Here is a 13956-nt window from a genome sequence, read left to right on the forward strand (position 1 = left end):
GGTTGCTGTCCTGGCTGGGACAGTCGCTGGAGCGGCAAATATAGGGAGAAGGGGAGGTGACTTGAGGGTCACTAAGGAACCAAGTCCAACAGGCAGCAGTTAGATATGTGGGCTCGGAGTTCAAGGGAAATGTCACTGCCAGGCTGGGCACCGGAAGTCAAGCACATGAAAAGTGGGGAAGCGGGGGGTCTATGAGGCCTTAGGGAGAAAAGGTGGGAGAGAAGGAGCAGGGCCTGGACAGCAGAGTCTAGAAAGAGGAATGTGGGGAATCTGGGGAAGGAGGCTGAGAAGGAGCCTGTGGAGAGAGAGGTGGATGGCAGGAAGGATCCATGTTTACTGATGCCTGGGTGGGCAGGGGGGCGGCGTGGTCAGAAGGGAAGGAAAGTCTCAGTATCAGACACTACCCAGACCCCATGTCAGCTGGACTGGGAAGGGCCCCACTGGCTTGGTGCAATGGAGGTTAGAGGTAACTGTGGTAAAGGGAGCTCCAGGGGTCAGGGAGTGAGTGGGAGGTAAGGCTTGGGGGGTCCCCTGGAGGAGACCCTGCTATTCACACCCTGTATTCTGGGCCCCACCAGGCTAAGGGCGTGTATGAGAAGGTGGGAGAGGCCACGGAGACGGCTCTGACTTGCCTGGTGGAGAAAATGAATGTGTTTGACACCAACCTACGGGCCCTATCACTGGTGGAGCGAGCCAGCGCCTGCAATGCGGTGAGCAGAGTGAGGGCTCTGGCCACAGGCCTCGTAGCTGGGCTTCTGGGCATCTAGAGGAGAAAGAGAAAAGGACAAGGCCTTGGGAGGTCTCTGGGAGGAGGACGGACCTCAGACCCTAATAAGACTTGGCTAGAGAGAAAAGGAAGGAAAAGACTTGAGTGTGGGCAAGGACCCAGAATTGGGAAGTGCACAGCATGGTCAGGAAGTGACAACCTTGTGGCATTTCTCAGGCTGAAGAGGGAGATGGGGGCTCAAATGTCAGGATGAGAGAAGGGATAGACACCATCCCACAGGGAGCAAGAGGCTCTTTTCCAGGAAGCTGGGAAGAAAGCAGTTAGGCTCTGCCTGGCTCTGCCCCTCACATCCTGACCCTTCTGACCCCTATAGGTCATCAAGCAGCTGATGCGGAAGGAGTTTACTTTGGAGTTCTCCCGAGACAGGAAGTCCATGTCCGTATACTGCATACCTACTAGCCCTGACCTGGCAGCCCAGGGCAGCAAGATGTTTGTGAAGGTGGGACCTGCGTAACTGGCCTGGGGCTTCTGTGCACGAGGAGTCCCTGGGAGATCTGATCTTCAATCCTCTGAAGAGCTAGTGACTACAATTATGGGGGACAGAGGGAGGCCCATTGTCAAAGCAGTGAATCTGGAACGAGGGTGGTCAGCCCGCCATGGGGAACTGGGGACAGATCCAGTCTTGGTGGAGATAAAGCCAGAGCCAGGCACCAAGGCCTGCCGCTCACCATGGTCCCAGCTCTAGACTGAGAGGCACTGCCTTGTCACATGACTTTGGGGTCTCCTATGCTCCTCCGTGGGCCTCAGTCTCCCCTTCTGAATGGCAAGGTTAAGCTGGAAGGTCTCAGAAGCTTTTCACCTCTGAACGGGGTATTGAGGTAGTTGGTGCCCATCTTTGGTGCTACATGTTCTGGAAACTGAGTCCTAGGGAGGGAAGTTTCTCATTTAGACTTTTGCCCATCGCAGAGCCTCTCACTGCTTTTCAACCTGAAGTAGGAATGACAGCCCTAACTTCACACTGAAATGGAGGGTTGAACCCCTTTTGAAATGAAAAGTCTTCTGTATTGGGATCTGAGGCCACTTTGAAAACTTAGCATTTGGGGTGCCCTTTGGAGGAGAGGGAGGAGGCATTGATGGAGGGTTCAGAGGCTATTCCCAAGGTGAGAATAGGAGCAAGACCCCAAGTTGAGACTCCAACGCTGCTGAGGAACCTGTCACCCCCAAGAATACCTTCCCAGAGCCACACCTTCAGCATGGCTCTATTTCTGGTCCCCAGGCAGGGCTCAGCCTGCCTCCTGTTGCTGAGACCCCTACAGAATTGGGATCCCAGCAGTACTGGATTGGCAGGGTTGCATTGCCTGTAGGAGGGCTGCCAGTTCTATCCCCACCTCCCCAAATGCTCCAGCAGACCTTCTCAGCCTTGAGTTCGTAGGGGGAGGGTACCATCCAATGGTCAGCCACAACCCCCATTCCTTTTGGGTTTCCTCACAGCGAGGTCCCCTTGATTCTCACTCTGAACTTTCAAAGAATGGAATCTGGTCCTTATCTCACTTTGTGTCCTCTTGGATGGCCTTTTCCCATGCCTGGGCCTTAACTTCCTCAGTTGGGCAAGAGAGGAAGGAAGGGGTCCTGACTGACAGAGTTGCCTCTCCCCTCCCCCATGATGCAGGGGGCTCCTGAGAGTGTGATTGAGCGCTGCAGCTCAGTCCGAGTGGGAAGCCACACGGTACCCCTGAATGCCACCTCCAGGGAGCAAATCCTGGCCAAGATTCGGGACTGGGGCTCAGGCTCAGACACATTGCGCTGCCTGGCGCTGGCCACTCGGGATGCACCCCCACGGAAGGAGGATATGCAGCTGGACGACTGTAGCAAGTTTGTACAGTACGAGGTGGGTGGCAGGGCAGAACCCTTGGGCTGGGAGCTGTGTGTCTCCCTGCAAAGGCTGGGCAGGTAGGAGGTTGAGCATGGGCCCAGACCCCACTTGCATCTGCCCCCTCCCTACAGACGGACCTGACTTTTGTGGGCTGCGTGGGCATGCTGGATCCCCCAAGGCCTGAGGTGGCTGCTTGCATCGCACGCTGCCACCAAGCTGGCATCCGTGTGGTCATGATCACAGGGGACAACAAAGGCACAGCTGTGGCCATCTGCCGCCGGCTTGGCATCTTCGGGGACACAGAGGACGTCGTAGGGAAGGCCTACACAGGTCGCGAGTTCGATGATCTCAGCCCTGAGCAGCAGCGCCATGCCTGTCGCACAGCATGCTGTTTTGCCCGTGTAGAACCTGTGCACAAGTCCCGGATCATAGAGAACCTACAGTCCTTTAACGAGATCACTGCCATGGTGAGGCCACCAGATGGGAGCCTAGAGGAGGTGGGGAGGTGTGGAGGGAACACTGGCCATGGAGCTTAGCAAGAGCAACACATACAACCTCTGCCTCTGATTCATTCTTATTTTTTCAAACATTTTATTACAAAAAAAAATCTCAAACACAGAAAAAAATGAAAATAGTTTTATAGCAAACACCTGAAATATCTATGATCTAGATTCTACAAGTAACATTCTATTTGCTTTGCAAATACCTATCCATCTATCCAACCTTAATCCATCTTTTCTTAAATAAATTTCAAAGTAAGTTGCAGACGTCAGTACACTTCACCTTCACATAATTTAGAATCCATGCTCTAGAGAGCAGCCTTTTTTTGTGGTTCTATTTCTTTTCCTTTTTGAGGCAAAACTTACATGCAATAAAATGCACAATCTTGAGCATATCATTCATTTGATGTGTTTTGATAAGTGCAGACACACCTTTGCATGTCATCCAAACCCTTATCAAGATGAGGAACATTACTACGGACACAAGAAGTTCCCTCATGTACCTTCTCCAATGGGCTCCCCTCTCACAACAGGCCATTTTTTCACCATAAATTGCCTGTCCTAGATTTTCATATGAATGGGATCATATAGTATGTACTCTTGTGTCTGGCTTTTTTCTTCTGAAATTTTCCCATGTTTTTTGGGTATCAGTAGATGACTGCTTTTTTTATCATTAGTAGCATTCCACCATGTACATATAACCACAATTTATCCATTCACCTTTGGATGGACCTTTTGTTTGGGCCCAGTTTTTGTCTCATTCTTGATTACAGACCTATTTGCAACACTGATTGATTCTTGACCCCAGTCTCACTCCTGACCTGGCCTCTGTTGACCTTCACCCCCACTCCTTCATCTTGACTTTAATATTAACCTGGGCCCAGTCTTGACCTTGACACTGCGTTGGTCATCAATCTTGACTACAGTTGTAACCTGGTTCTTGACTATTTTTGACCTTCATGTTGACTTGGTTTCTGACCTTGAACTTGACCATCTTAATCTGATTTTTACTTTGAGCTCAACCCTATTATGGGCTGCAGTCTTAACCTGCACCCTGACCAGATCCTTGACATTGATCTTGACCCCTAACCCAATATTTTATGTAGACCTCAACTTTAAATGGCCTCTAATCTTGACCTTGACTGCATCTCCAACCTTGACTGTAACATCACTCCTGATGTGGACCATAACCTTGATTTGTCATCCGATTTTGACTTGACCTTTACCTTAGTCTAATTTTTAGTTTTGAACCTGAGTCCAGTGTTGACCTTGACCTTGACCTTGACCTTGGCTTCAAACTTTACCTTAGCTATCACTCCTACCTGGTCCTTTACGTGAGCCACAGCCTAGACCTCATCCTTGACTTAACCTTAATTTTGTCCTTAACCTCAATTTCATCTTCTATACCACATCCAACCTGAATTTCATCTCCACCATCATCAGAGATCCACCTTCTTTCCCAAGTCCACCTCACCAGGAAGATGAGAACATTCAAACTGATCTCCTCTTCAAAATTGTGCTGGTCTGCAACCCTTGCCTTCCTTAAGCCTCATCCCCAGCCCAATCACTAAGTTCATTTTCAACCTTACCATTTTTCTATTCAGCTTTCTGCTTCCTTGGGGACATCTCCTGGGTTTGGGGATAGGCTTAGTTGAGGGGAGTCAAGGAAGGAGAATGAAGTTCCTTAGGCATGATCCTACCTAACTTGGCCCCTAGACTGGAGATGGGGTGAATGACGCCCCAGCTCTGAAGAAAGCAGAGATTGGTATTGCCATGGGCTCTGGCACAGCTGTGGCAAAGTCGGCAGCCGAGATGGTGCTATCAGATGACAACTTTGCCTCCATCGTGGCTGCAGTGGAGGAGGGCCGGGCCATCTACAACAACATGAAGCAATTCATCCGCTACCTCATCTCCTCCAATGTAGGCGAGGTTGTCTGGTGAGGCCCTGTATTTCCTCTTCCCAGCTCTCTGGACCAGCTCTAGGTCACCAAGGGAAATGCCTGATCCTGGGATGGGGCTATAGGGATGGAGGGACACATATCCTGCTCTGGCTGGGGCCTTCTAGGATCTCACCTCAAGGAGGGCAGGGGCAGGAGCTCCTCATCATTCCTCCAGAGGCTTTGGAGTACGTACTCCAGCCCTCTAGGAGGTGCCTAAAAAGTCCCCTATCATCTCTCTAGCCATAACTCCTACATTCAGAGTTGGCAAGATGTGAGAATTAGCTGCTCTTCAGGGCGGTAATGTGTTTACATGTGTACATGAATGTGTGCACACAGTTGGGTGAGCATGATGTGTGTGTACCCAAGTGAAAAGTGTGTGTACACGTGTGCATGTGTGCCTTTGGGAATCTTTGGGCATACATATAAGCACAGAGGATTTGTGCCAGTATATAATTTGTACATTCTTGGGTTCATATGTGAGAGATGCCTATGGGGAATGGTGAGCACATGTTTGCCTGGACACATGTGAATTCTGCCATCTCTACATATCCAGATAAGCATCTAGGTACTTGTGTTTGTGTGATTGTGTAGCCTGTGCTAAGTTTTGCTCCTGTCTGGAAAAAAAAAAACCCCTGTGTATGTACTTAGGCATGTGTTGTCCACATGCATACATGCCCTAAAGGAATTATGGCCTAAAGAGGAGAGGCCTAAAGAGCAGATATGTCCAGGCTCCAGAGCTGAGATTGGGAGCAGGAGTGACCGAGTGTGTGGCAGGACCATGCACTCACATCAGAACTAGCAAAGTGGGAAGGGGCTCCTGTGGAGACAGTAGGTGAGCTTCCCAGCCTGGGGTATAAGTAGGAGCAGGACCCTCCAGTTGCTGGGGACTAGAGCCTATGACTCTGGTTCCAGCATCTTCCTCACGGCAATTCTGGGCCTCCCGGAAGCCCTGATCCCTGTGCAGCTGCTCTGGGTGAACCTGGTGACAGATGGTCTACCTGCCACAGCCCTGGGCTTCAACCCACCAGACCTGGACATCATGGAGAAGCTGCCAAGAAACCCTCGTGAGGCCCTCATCAGTGGCTGGCTCTTTTTTCGATATCTGGCTATTGGAGGTGAGTGGGGCCCTCAGTGGAGTTTCTTGAGAGTTTCTATCACATAGGCTTGCATAGTACATATAGTATGACTGAGCCTGGCTTATGCCAAAAGAAATTGTGGACTCATCCAATGGGAAAGACTAGTGCATGCCTCAGGTATGGCTGCATCCAGGCCTCAGTATTGTTGGCACATTTTGGCTCTGCCTCAACTCCATGCTTAGGCAGGTGCCCCTTGGAGTAGAAGGATAGCTGCTGCAGCTGTAGCCGTCATGTTTACTCCATTATAACCCCAAATTCAACAGAAGAGAGAGCTATCCCTCAGTAATATGATAAAAGTCTCACGCCTGTTCTTGGCCCACATTGGGTCAAGATTGCTTATCTCCTAGCTAATCACCATGGCCAGGGGTGTGGCAGATGCTGATTGCCAATCAGGGCCCACCATTGTTACTAGGGACAGGTGCTTGCAAACCACGGGGCTCAGAGAGGAAGAAGGTGGTTCCCTGACAGAAATTCAGGTGATTATTAGGAAGGGGAAATGGTTGCCAGAAAACCACAGCTAGCCACTAAAGCCAGTTTCCTCCTGTCCTCCTTGCAGTATACGTGGGCCTGGCCACGGTGGCTGCCGCCACCTGGTGGTTCCTTTATGATGCCGAGGGACCTCACGTCACCTTCTACCAACTGGTAAGCAAGAAGGGCCAGGGACCATGTTGGGATTATTTCTGAGGTAGAACTCACAGCCCAAGTAGTTGTTGGAGTTCCAGGGGAAAGGGATCTCTAACCCCATGGTTGGCCATGGCTGTCCCTCACTACCCCCATACACATACATGGACATCCACCATCTAAGGAGCTAATCTCAGAAGCCACTGGAAACTACTAGAGATAGCAGCCCAGCTCCTGAGCCAGAGAAGTGGTTACTCCTTCTCCCATTCATTTGGTTAGGGGGCTAGCAAGGGGCGTAACTGTGCAAGAAGTATCTTACCTTTATCAGGGAACCCCTGATAAATTGAGGGCTGTAAATAATTGAGGGCTCAGAAATATGAATCCCTGAAAGGTAAAACTTCAGGCAGAGGGTCGAAGAAAGGGGACTGAGAGTGGAAGGAAGGAATCTGCCAGGCTCCTCCTCCACCTCTTTAACAACACGCTTCTTGAGAAAGGAATCCACTGACCTCTTCAAGTCACCTGGTTAGCAGGTGCTCACAACAGAGCTAGCTTAGCTCAGCATAGCTCTAGAAGCAACCAAGGAGACCCCTCAGCAGCTGTCTGTCACTCCGTCCCTCTGTCTGGGCATTTCCTTTTTTTATTTTTAAATATTTATTTATTTATTTGAGAGAGAGAGAATAAACATGGGGTAGAGAGGAAGAAGGGAAGGGGAAAAGAATACAGGCAGACTCCATGCTGAGTACAGAGCCCAGTGCGGGGGTAGATCTCACAATGCTGACAACCTGAGCCAAAACCAAGTTGGGCACTTAACTGACTGTGCCACCTGGGCACCACTGCCTGGGCATCTCCTTTACCTCAAAGAATGTTTGCACCAAATCTAGCAAAGCCAGTTGTGAATTTTTCATTTAAAGCTGAGAGCTGCAGGGATTTAGGATCTTCTTCCTCTGAGTGTACCTGTCTTTGTTACCTTCTTGTAGATAGAAGAGCTCAAAGGGGGTACCTCACCCTTTGCCATGTCACTGGCTGTGGTCCCTGGGAGGCTCTGTGATTACGGGCATTATTGCAGTATTCACATCTAGGTACAGTTAGCTCAGGGACACTTTCCTGGTACCCACTAGCCCTCAAGCATGTGGGCTCTCTGACCTGGCAGCAGTGCAGAGCATAGGCCTGCACTCTCATCCCAAAGGCTGATGCCCCCAGCCCTTGCCAGAAAGGCAAATCAGGCCAGGCTCAGGCCCCCTTTGCTCATTTAGCTCCTACGGGAGCAGCAAGGTATAGAACAATGGTGTGCTGACCACCCTGTCTATGCCTTCTTCCAGCACTCTCTCTATTACCCTCCTTTATCAGTAGATCTCAAACATCCTAGGACAGCCCACCCCCACCCTGATCTTTCTTCTGAGCCTAGTCCCATATATCCAGCTGGGTCTCTCCTCTGGGATGCCCTACAGGCCCATTGCACTTACCAAAATCAAATCTATCATCTTTCTCCAGATAATCCCTTTCCTTTACCCCCATCTCTGTTCTACTGCTGACCTGGTCACCCATGCCAGCCAGCTGGAGGTCATACCCCACACCCACTACTCATTAGTCCCCCGTCCCATTGGTGCCACCTTACCAACTGTCTTCAGGTTATTCCATTTCTCATTTATCCATCTGGCCAAGAAATGGCTAGTAAGCATCGACTGGATGCCAGTCACCAAGCAGACCAAGGCTCTGCAAAGACCTGGGAAGAGCATGGAAGTGGCAGTCACATTTTAAGGTGAAAAGCTTCAGCCGGGGACCTGGGTGGCTCAGCTGGTTAAGCGACTGCCTTCGGCTCAGGTCATGATCCTGGGGTCCTGGGATCGAGTCCCACATCGGGTTGCCCCTGCTCTGTGGGGAGCCTGCTTCTCCCTTTCCTTTCGCCCTAGTATTCCCCATCTTGTGCACGCTCTCTCTGTATCAAATAAATAAATAAATGGAATAAATAAATAAAATCTTTAAAAAGAAAACAAAAGAAAATCTTTAGCCAAAAATATACAGGTGGCTGTGGGACTTGGAGGTGGTCAATGGTTAGACCTAAGGTAGAACTTTCAGCTTCTGTTGTTGGAGTTTCAGCAGAGCTGCCTAGAACCGCCCTTGGTTCCTGAAGGAAGCTGTCAGAAGGCACAGAGTGGTTAAGAGCACAGAGCATGGAGCCTAGTTCTGCCGCACACTGGCTGTGTAACTTTGGACAGTCTATTTAACATCTCAGTTAGCTTCCTCATCTATAAAATGGGTAATAATGGTCCCCGCCTCAGCCTCATAAGGCTGTCAGGAGGATGAACGGAGTGATTTCTTGTAAAGTACTTAGACCAACATTTGGCACGTAGTAAGAGTTGTGTAAGTATTTATTATATTAATGAAACACGAGAAGGCTGTGTAGGATGAGGTAAATAGGAAATAGCCAGGGAAGCAAAGGGAAGGAGTAGGCAGAACAGTGGCGTCACCCAGAGAAATCAAGCCCCCACCCCCACAAGGCTCACAATGAACCTATGAGACCAAAGTTCCAGCCCTGAGTACCTTCTAATAAACAATTCAAGAGGCCACACCATGACTCATGACCAGGGGCACAAACCCAGAAGGTCTGAAAGGGCAGGGCGTTTTTCTATAGCAACATCTTGCTATGATCCTGTTTGTCCTTTTTCTGCCCTGCACATGCATAAGGCTCTAGGCTTGCACAAGCTCAAGTGGAAGGTGTGTACACTGCATTTGTATGCACATGTCTGCGTAGGCCATTAAGATCTGGGAAAGTGGGGCCTGACCAGAGTGGTAAAATACAAAGTGGCCCTTGGTCCTCCTGTTCTCTGGGTGGAATCAAATTTCAGGACATTTTCTTTGCTCTATGATCAGTGCCAAATAAAAACATGCACTTGTTCCAAATACTGGAGCTTGATTTTGGAGAAACTCTCCCTGTTGATTTAAATGAGACCAGAATCTCCATCTCTTTGTTAAAATAAGAAATCTAACCAAGCCGTAGTCTTTTAGAAATTTTCATCCTGCAGGAGAGAGAAGAAGAAAGTGCTAGCGGCCCCTTCTGGCTGACATTCACCTTACCCATATTTATGGAGTGTGGGAAAACGGATCTATTTACTGGACAGGAACTCGGACAGCCCGTCATCGTATAGATTTCTCTACGAGGGTGGATCCAGGTTTTAAACCTTTAGCTGAAAAGATCTCTGTGTTCAGATGATAGTCCAGAGAAAAAATTTTATGTTATTGGAAGAAGGAAGCTGTTTAACTGTTACAAACATTCACACTCATCCCAGTATTATGGAAGAAAACAGAGTAGTTCTCACGCCTGTCCTCAGCTCAGCATCTTATCACAGCAGAATCTGTAAGCGAAGTCTATGAACAGGAAGAACACTGTCCCCTAGGACTGCAGCGGCAGTGGCCACATCCTCTATAGAGCCCTGAGATCTCCTTCTTAATTATGAAGAAGCCATGTAGTAAGCCTGCACCTAGCAATTCATTAATCCACGTTGTAAGCAAAAGGCGAGTCTGGTAGAGCTCAATTTCAGTGGCAGAAATGGAGGGAGATACGAATGGAATCTTATTTAATAGCACCAAAGGTGAATTCTATTCAAGCAATTTGGCTGATTGGATTTCATGTACATTTACTTATTCCATGGTCCCAGTAAGTCACCACCCCCACTCCTGCACCTCCCATATTCCAGGCACCTTCAGGGTAGAGCCCCCATATCCTCCTCCCTCTCAGCCCGGGGCCCTCTTCTGTCCTCCCCATCCTAATGCTAGCTGATCTCTCTCTGTCCCTCCATACTCCTGCCCCACAATGGCCTGCCTTTTTCTCCAGCACCATGTAGCCCCTCCTTGGGCCCCATCCCTGATCAGTGCCCCTCCTTGGGCCCACCGCAAGGCAGCACTTTGCCCAGTGGTTGTATTATGTTCTCAGATGGGGGTTGAAGATGGAACCAGGCTTCCCTTTTCCCACACACTGGCCCCTCCCTGATCACTGTTTTCCCTAACCCCACCCCACCTTGGTGCCCTCAGAGGAACTTCCTGAAGTGCTCCAAGGACAACCTGCTCTTTGCTGACATTGACTGTGAGGTCTTCGAGTCACGCTTTCCCACAACCATGGCCTTGTCTGTGCTGGTGACCATTGAAATGTGCAACGCCCTCAACAGGTGGGCTAGGCAGAGGGGCCTGGAGCTGGGACTGAGAGAGGGGGAGTGAGGCCTAAGTTGGGGGGCTGAGGGTCAGTCAGGGCCCAGATCTGAGGATCAGGGGGGTCGGAATTAGGGCCCAAGTGTCAGAGGGTCCCAGAGTGGCTTTTGAGAGTAAGTGGGGCCAGAATTGAGATTTAGGGAACAAAGAAGGCCATGATCAGGGCCTGAATAAATAGAGGGGACAAGATTGGGTCTGAGGGACAGAGAAAGGGCATCCAAGCCCTGGGACAGGCCACTGGGGCCTGAGCAAATAACTGTGACCCACCCCTTCTGGCTACACTGGCCTCCCAGAAGTGCTCCAGCCTACAGGCCCAATTAGGGAAATGCTGAAGCCCAGGCCACCCCCACGCCTGATGGCTGCCCACAGCAGGGCATGCTCACGTCCAGGCCTGCAGTGAGCACCCTGTGCCCTCGGCAGTGTCTCAGAGAACCAGTCGCTGCTGCGGATGCCACCCTGGCTGAACCCTTGGCTGCTGGCCGCTGTGGCCATGTCCATGGCCCTGCACTTCCTCATCCTACTGGTGCCACCCCTGCCCGTGAGTTTCCACCCTGCCCCAATCCTCTTCTGTGACAGGGTCCAAACCCTCCTGCAACAGCCTGGCCCTGGGTTGGTCAGTGGACCTCTCTGGGACCTTTTGCATGGAGGACTGGGAATGGAGAGATCTTAAGGTGCTTGGTACAGACAGCTTGTGCCTTGGGGACCCTCAGATTTGGGGAACTGAAGAGGCAGCGATAAGACCTCTTGCTATGGGGACTTTCCCCGAGGCCAGGGTGGGAGGAGACTATGTTCCTCCCCAGTGCAGAATCCCGCCCACTTATCAGACAGGACCGGGAAGATTTGGTAATTGGGTGAGGGCGGGGGCAGGCACTGCTGGTAGAGGACCCAGGGTAGACAAAGACCTGGAGGTGGGACCTCAAGGAGCGTCTTGAAATTGCTCATGAGGAGTCCGTTGTAGCCCAAGTGTATGAAGCAGATAGATTGTGGGGGCATACCTTTAACCACCCCTCCCCCGCCGCAGCTTATTTTCCAGGTGACCCCACTGAGCGGGCGCCAGTGGGTGGTCGTGCTCCAGATATCTCTGCCTGTCATCCTGCTTGATGAAGCCCTCAAGTACCTGTCCCGGAACCACATGGATGGTGAGTGGGAAGCTCCAGACCCTCCCTACCCTGCTTGTCTCCAGCCTGCCTCCCTGCCCCCCTCCCTGCCTGCCTCCGCTCCCAGGCTGTAGCCTCCCTGTCTGCCCGGGGAAAAGAAGTATTCTTGGATCAGCAAGTGGAGGACAAGTAGGGGCTCTGCTCTGGTGACTAGGGCCTGTGGTATCAGCAGGGTCTTATGCTATAGGGGCCAAGAGCACCGCTCAGAGCCCTGCTCCCTCCTTCTCCTCACTCGCCACCAACCCTGCATGGCTAGGCCCCCTGGACCCTCCTTTGGGCCTTGGCCTCTAACTCCTCTGAACCCAGCCTGTCTTTAGGCAGGCATTCTCAGGACAGTCTCCCGGGCATGGAGTGGGCAGCTCCTGACCCCCTCTGGGACCCCAGACCACACTGGATTGGCCTCTTTGGTGTCACCTCATAGGAGGGTAGAAGAGGGGGTTCTCTGTTTCTGAGCTCACAGCTCTGGGTCTACCTTAATCTGGTACTGGAGGGAAAATGGCAGAGTCGGGGTTGAGGGCAGGGTCGTGGGGGAAGCTGGGGACCCCTGCTGGCAGAGGAGCCTCAGAGAGTGGGTGATTCTGAACCTCCCGAGGGTGAGGGAGCCAGGATCTTCTCACTGTCAGAGCTGCTTAGAGTGAGAAGCAGGGGCAAAAAAAAACCTCCCTTTTCCTGGGAGTGTGAGCCAAGGCAGTAGCCCCCAGGCCAGGCTGCTGCGGAGGGTCTGGATTAGGCCCAGCAATGGCCAAGGCCTGCCCGGGAGCAGCTGGGTCCTTGAGGGCCATCTCTGGCAGGAATGTGTCCCAGCTTCGGGAGGGAGTCTGAGTTGGAGGGTCTATAAATAGATCACGTGCTTGTCATTCCATAGGGGCCAGGGCAATCAATCGGCTCCTATCTCCCACGCTGGCCAGTGCTCCTGGGTGCTGCAAACATTTTATCTTATTAAAGAGGCCAAAACAAGTCAGCCTCCTCTCTCTGGGGAAGCTGGCCCACCGCAGGTCTGTCCATAGCAGACACACACAGAGGGGCTTACCTGAGGGTAGAAGTAGGTACTCAGCCAATGCAAGACCTTGTTAGAGCACATGGGTGAGGAAGTAGGAAGCAAGGCAAGGCATTTTGCCCCCTGTATGGTTCCTTCTGACCCACTCACTGTGGATACTCCTAGGGAGCTGAAGAAAGTGAAATGGGTCGATCATCTAAAACTCTGTCCTCGGGAGCCCAAGGCCTCCACATTTCTGGCTGAAGCCCAGAGGTGGTCTACCAGGAAATCCATCCACCAACCTTGATCACACTAACTCACTTGAGAAGTCAAGCCTCATTGGCAGCTCAGGCAGCTTCTCTGTCTTCCTTGAGAGCTTTCCCTAGCAGCCACAACTGCCAAGGAGTTCAGCACATTTTCTTAAGAAAACTTAGAAAATTTCTTAGCCAATGGGGAAGAGCCTGTGTCTCGGGCACTGTTCAGTCCCAGCTGCTGGATGGTGGAGGATTTGGGAGGGGGCCCCTAACAGGATGGGGCAGGTTGGAAGGAGCAATCCCTGCTGGGCCAAGGGTTGGAGGTGATTTCTAGAAGAGACAAGTCCGAGCAGAGGTTTGAAAGGGGAGGATGGATCTTGGTGGAGAAAGAGCTAAGCAGCATGGTTTGGCGTCTCTAGTGGGGCTGGGGGCTCAGAGTGCAAGGTAGAGAAGTAAGGCTAGAGTGTGAAAAGGGCCTTGAATGCCAGGTTAAGGACTCTGGACATTATCTTCAAGGCAGTGAGAGCCACAGATGGGTGGAAGCATGGAAGGGACTGGGATAACATGGA

General features: G+C 51.3%; 1 protein-coding gene across 2 annotated transcripts in view; it reads left to right on the plus strand.

Annotated features, from left to right (window-relative positions):
• ATP2A3 (ATPase sarcoplasmic/endoplasmic reticulum Ca2+ transporting 3) overlaps positions 1-13956 on the plus strand; it is a 33913-nt gene that overhangs the window by 17347 nt on the left and 2610 nt on the right. For both annotated transcript variants that reach the window (XM_044249223.1, XM_044249224.1), the window contains exons 11-20: positions 579-710; positions 1101-1226; positions 2397-2615; positions 2732-3067; positions 4817-5037; positions 5953-6155; positions 6733-6818; positions 10827-10960; positions 11421-11538; positions 12022-12139. In XM_044249223.1, the coding sequence (XP_044105158.1) occupies positions 579-710; positions 1101-1226; positions 2397-2615; positions 2732-3067; positions 4817-5037; positions 5953-6155; positions 6733-6818; positions 10827-10960; positions 11421-11538; positions 12022-12139 (1693 nt within the window). The remainder of the gene's footprint in view (positions 1-578; positions 711-1100; positions 1227-2396; positions 2616-2731; positions 3068-4816; positions 5038-5952; positions 6156-6732; positions 6819-10826; positions 10961-11420; positions 11539-12021; positions 12140-13956) is intronic.

The sequence above is a fragment of the Neovison vison genome, chromosome 5 (genome assembly GCF_020171115.1).
Source record: "Neovison vison isolate M4711 chromosome 5, ASM_NN_V1, whole genome shotgun sequence".
NCBI classification, from domain to species: domain Eukaryota; kingdom Metazoa; phylum Chordata; class Mammalia; order Carnivora; family Mustelidae; genus Neogale; species Neogale vison.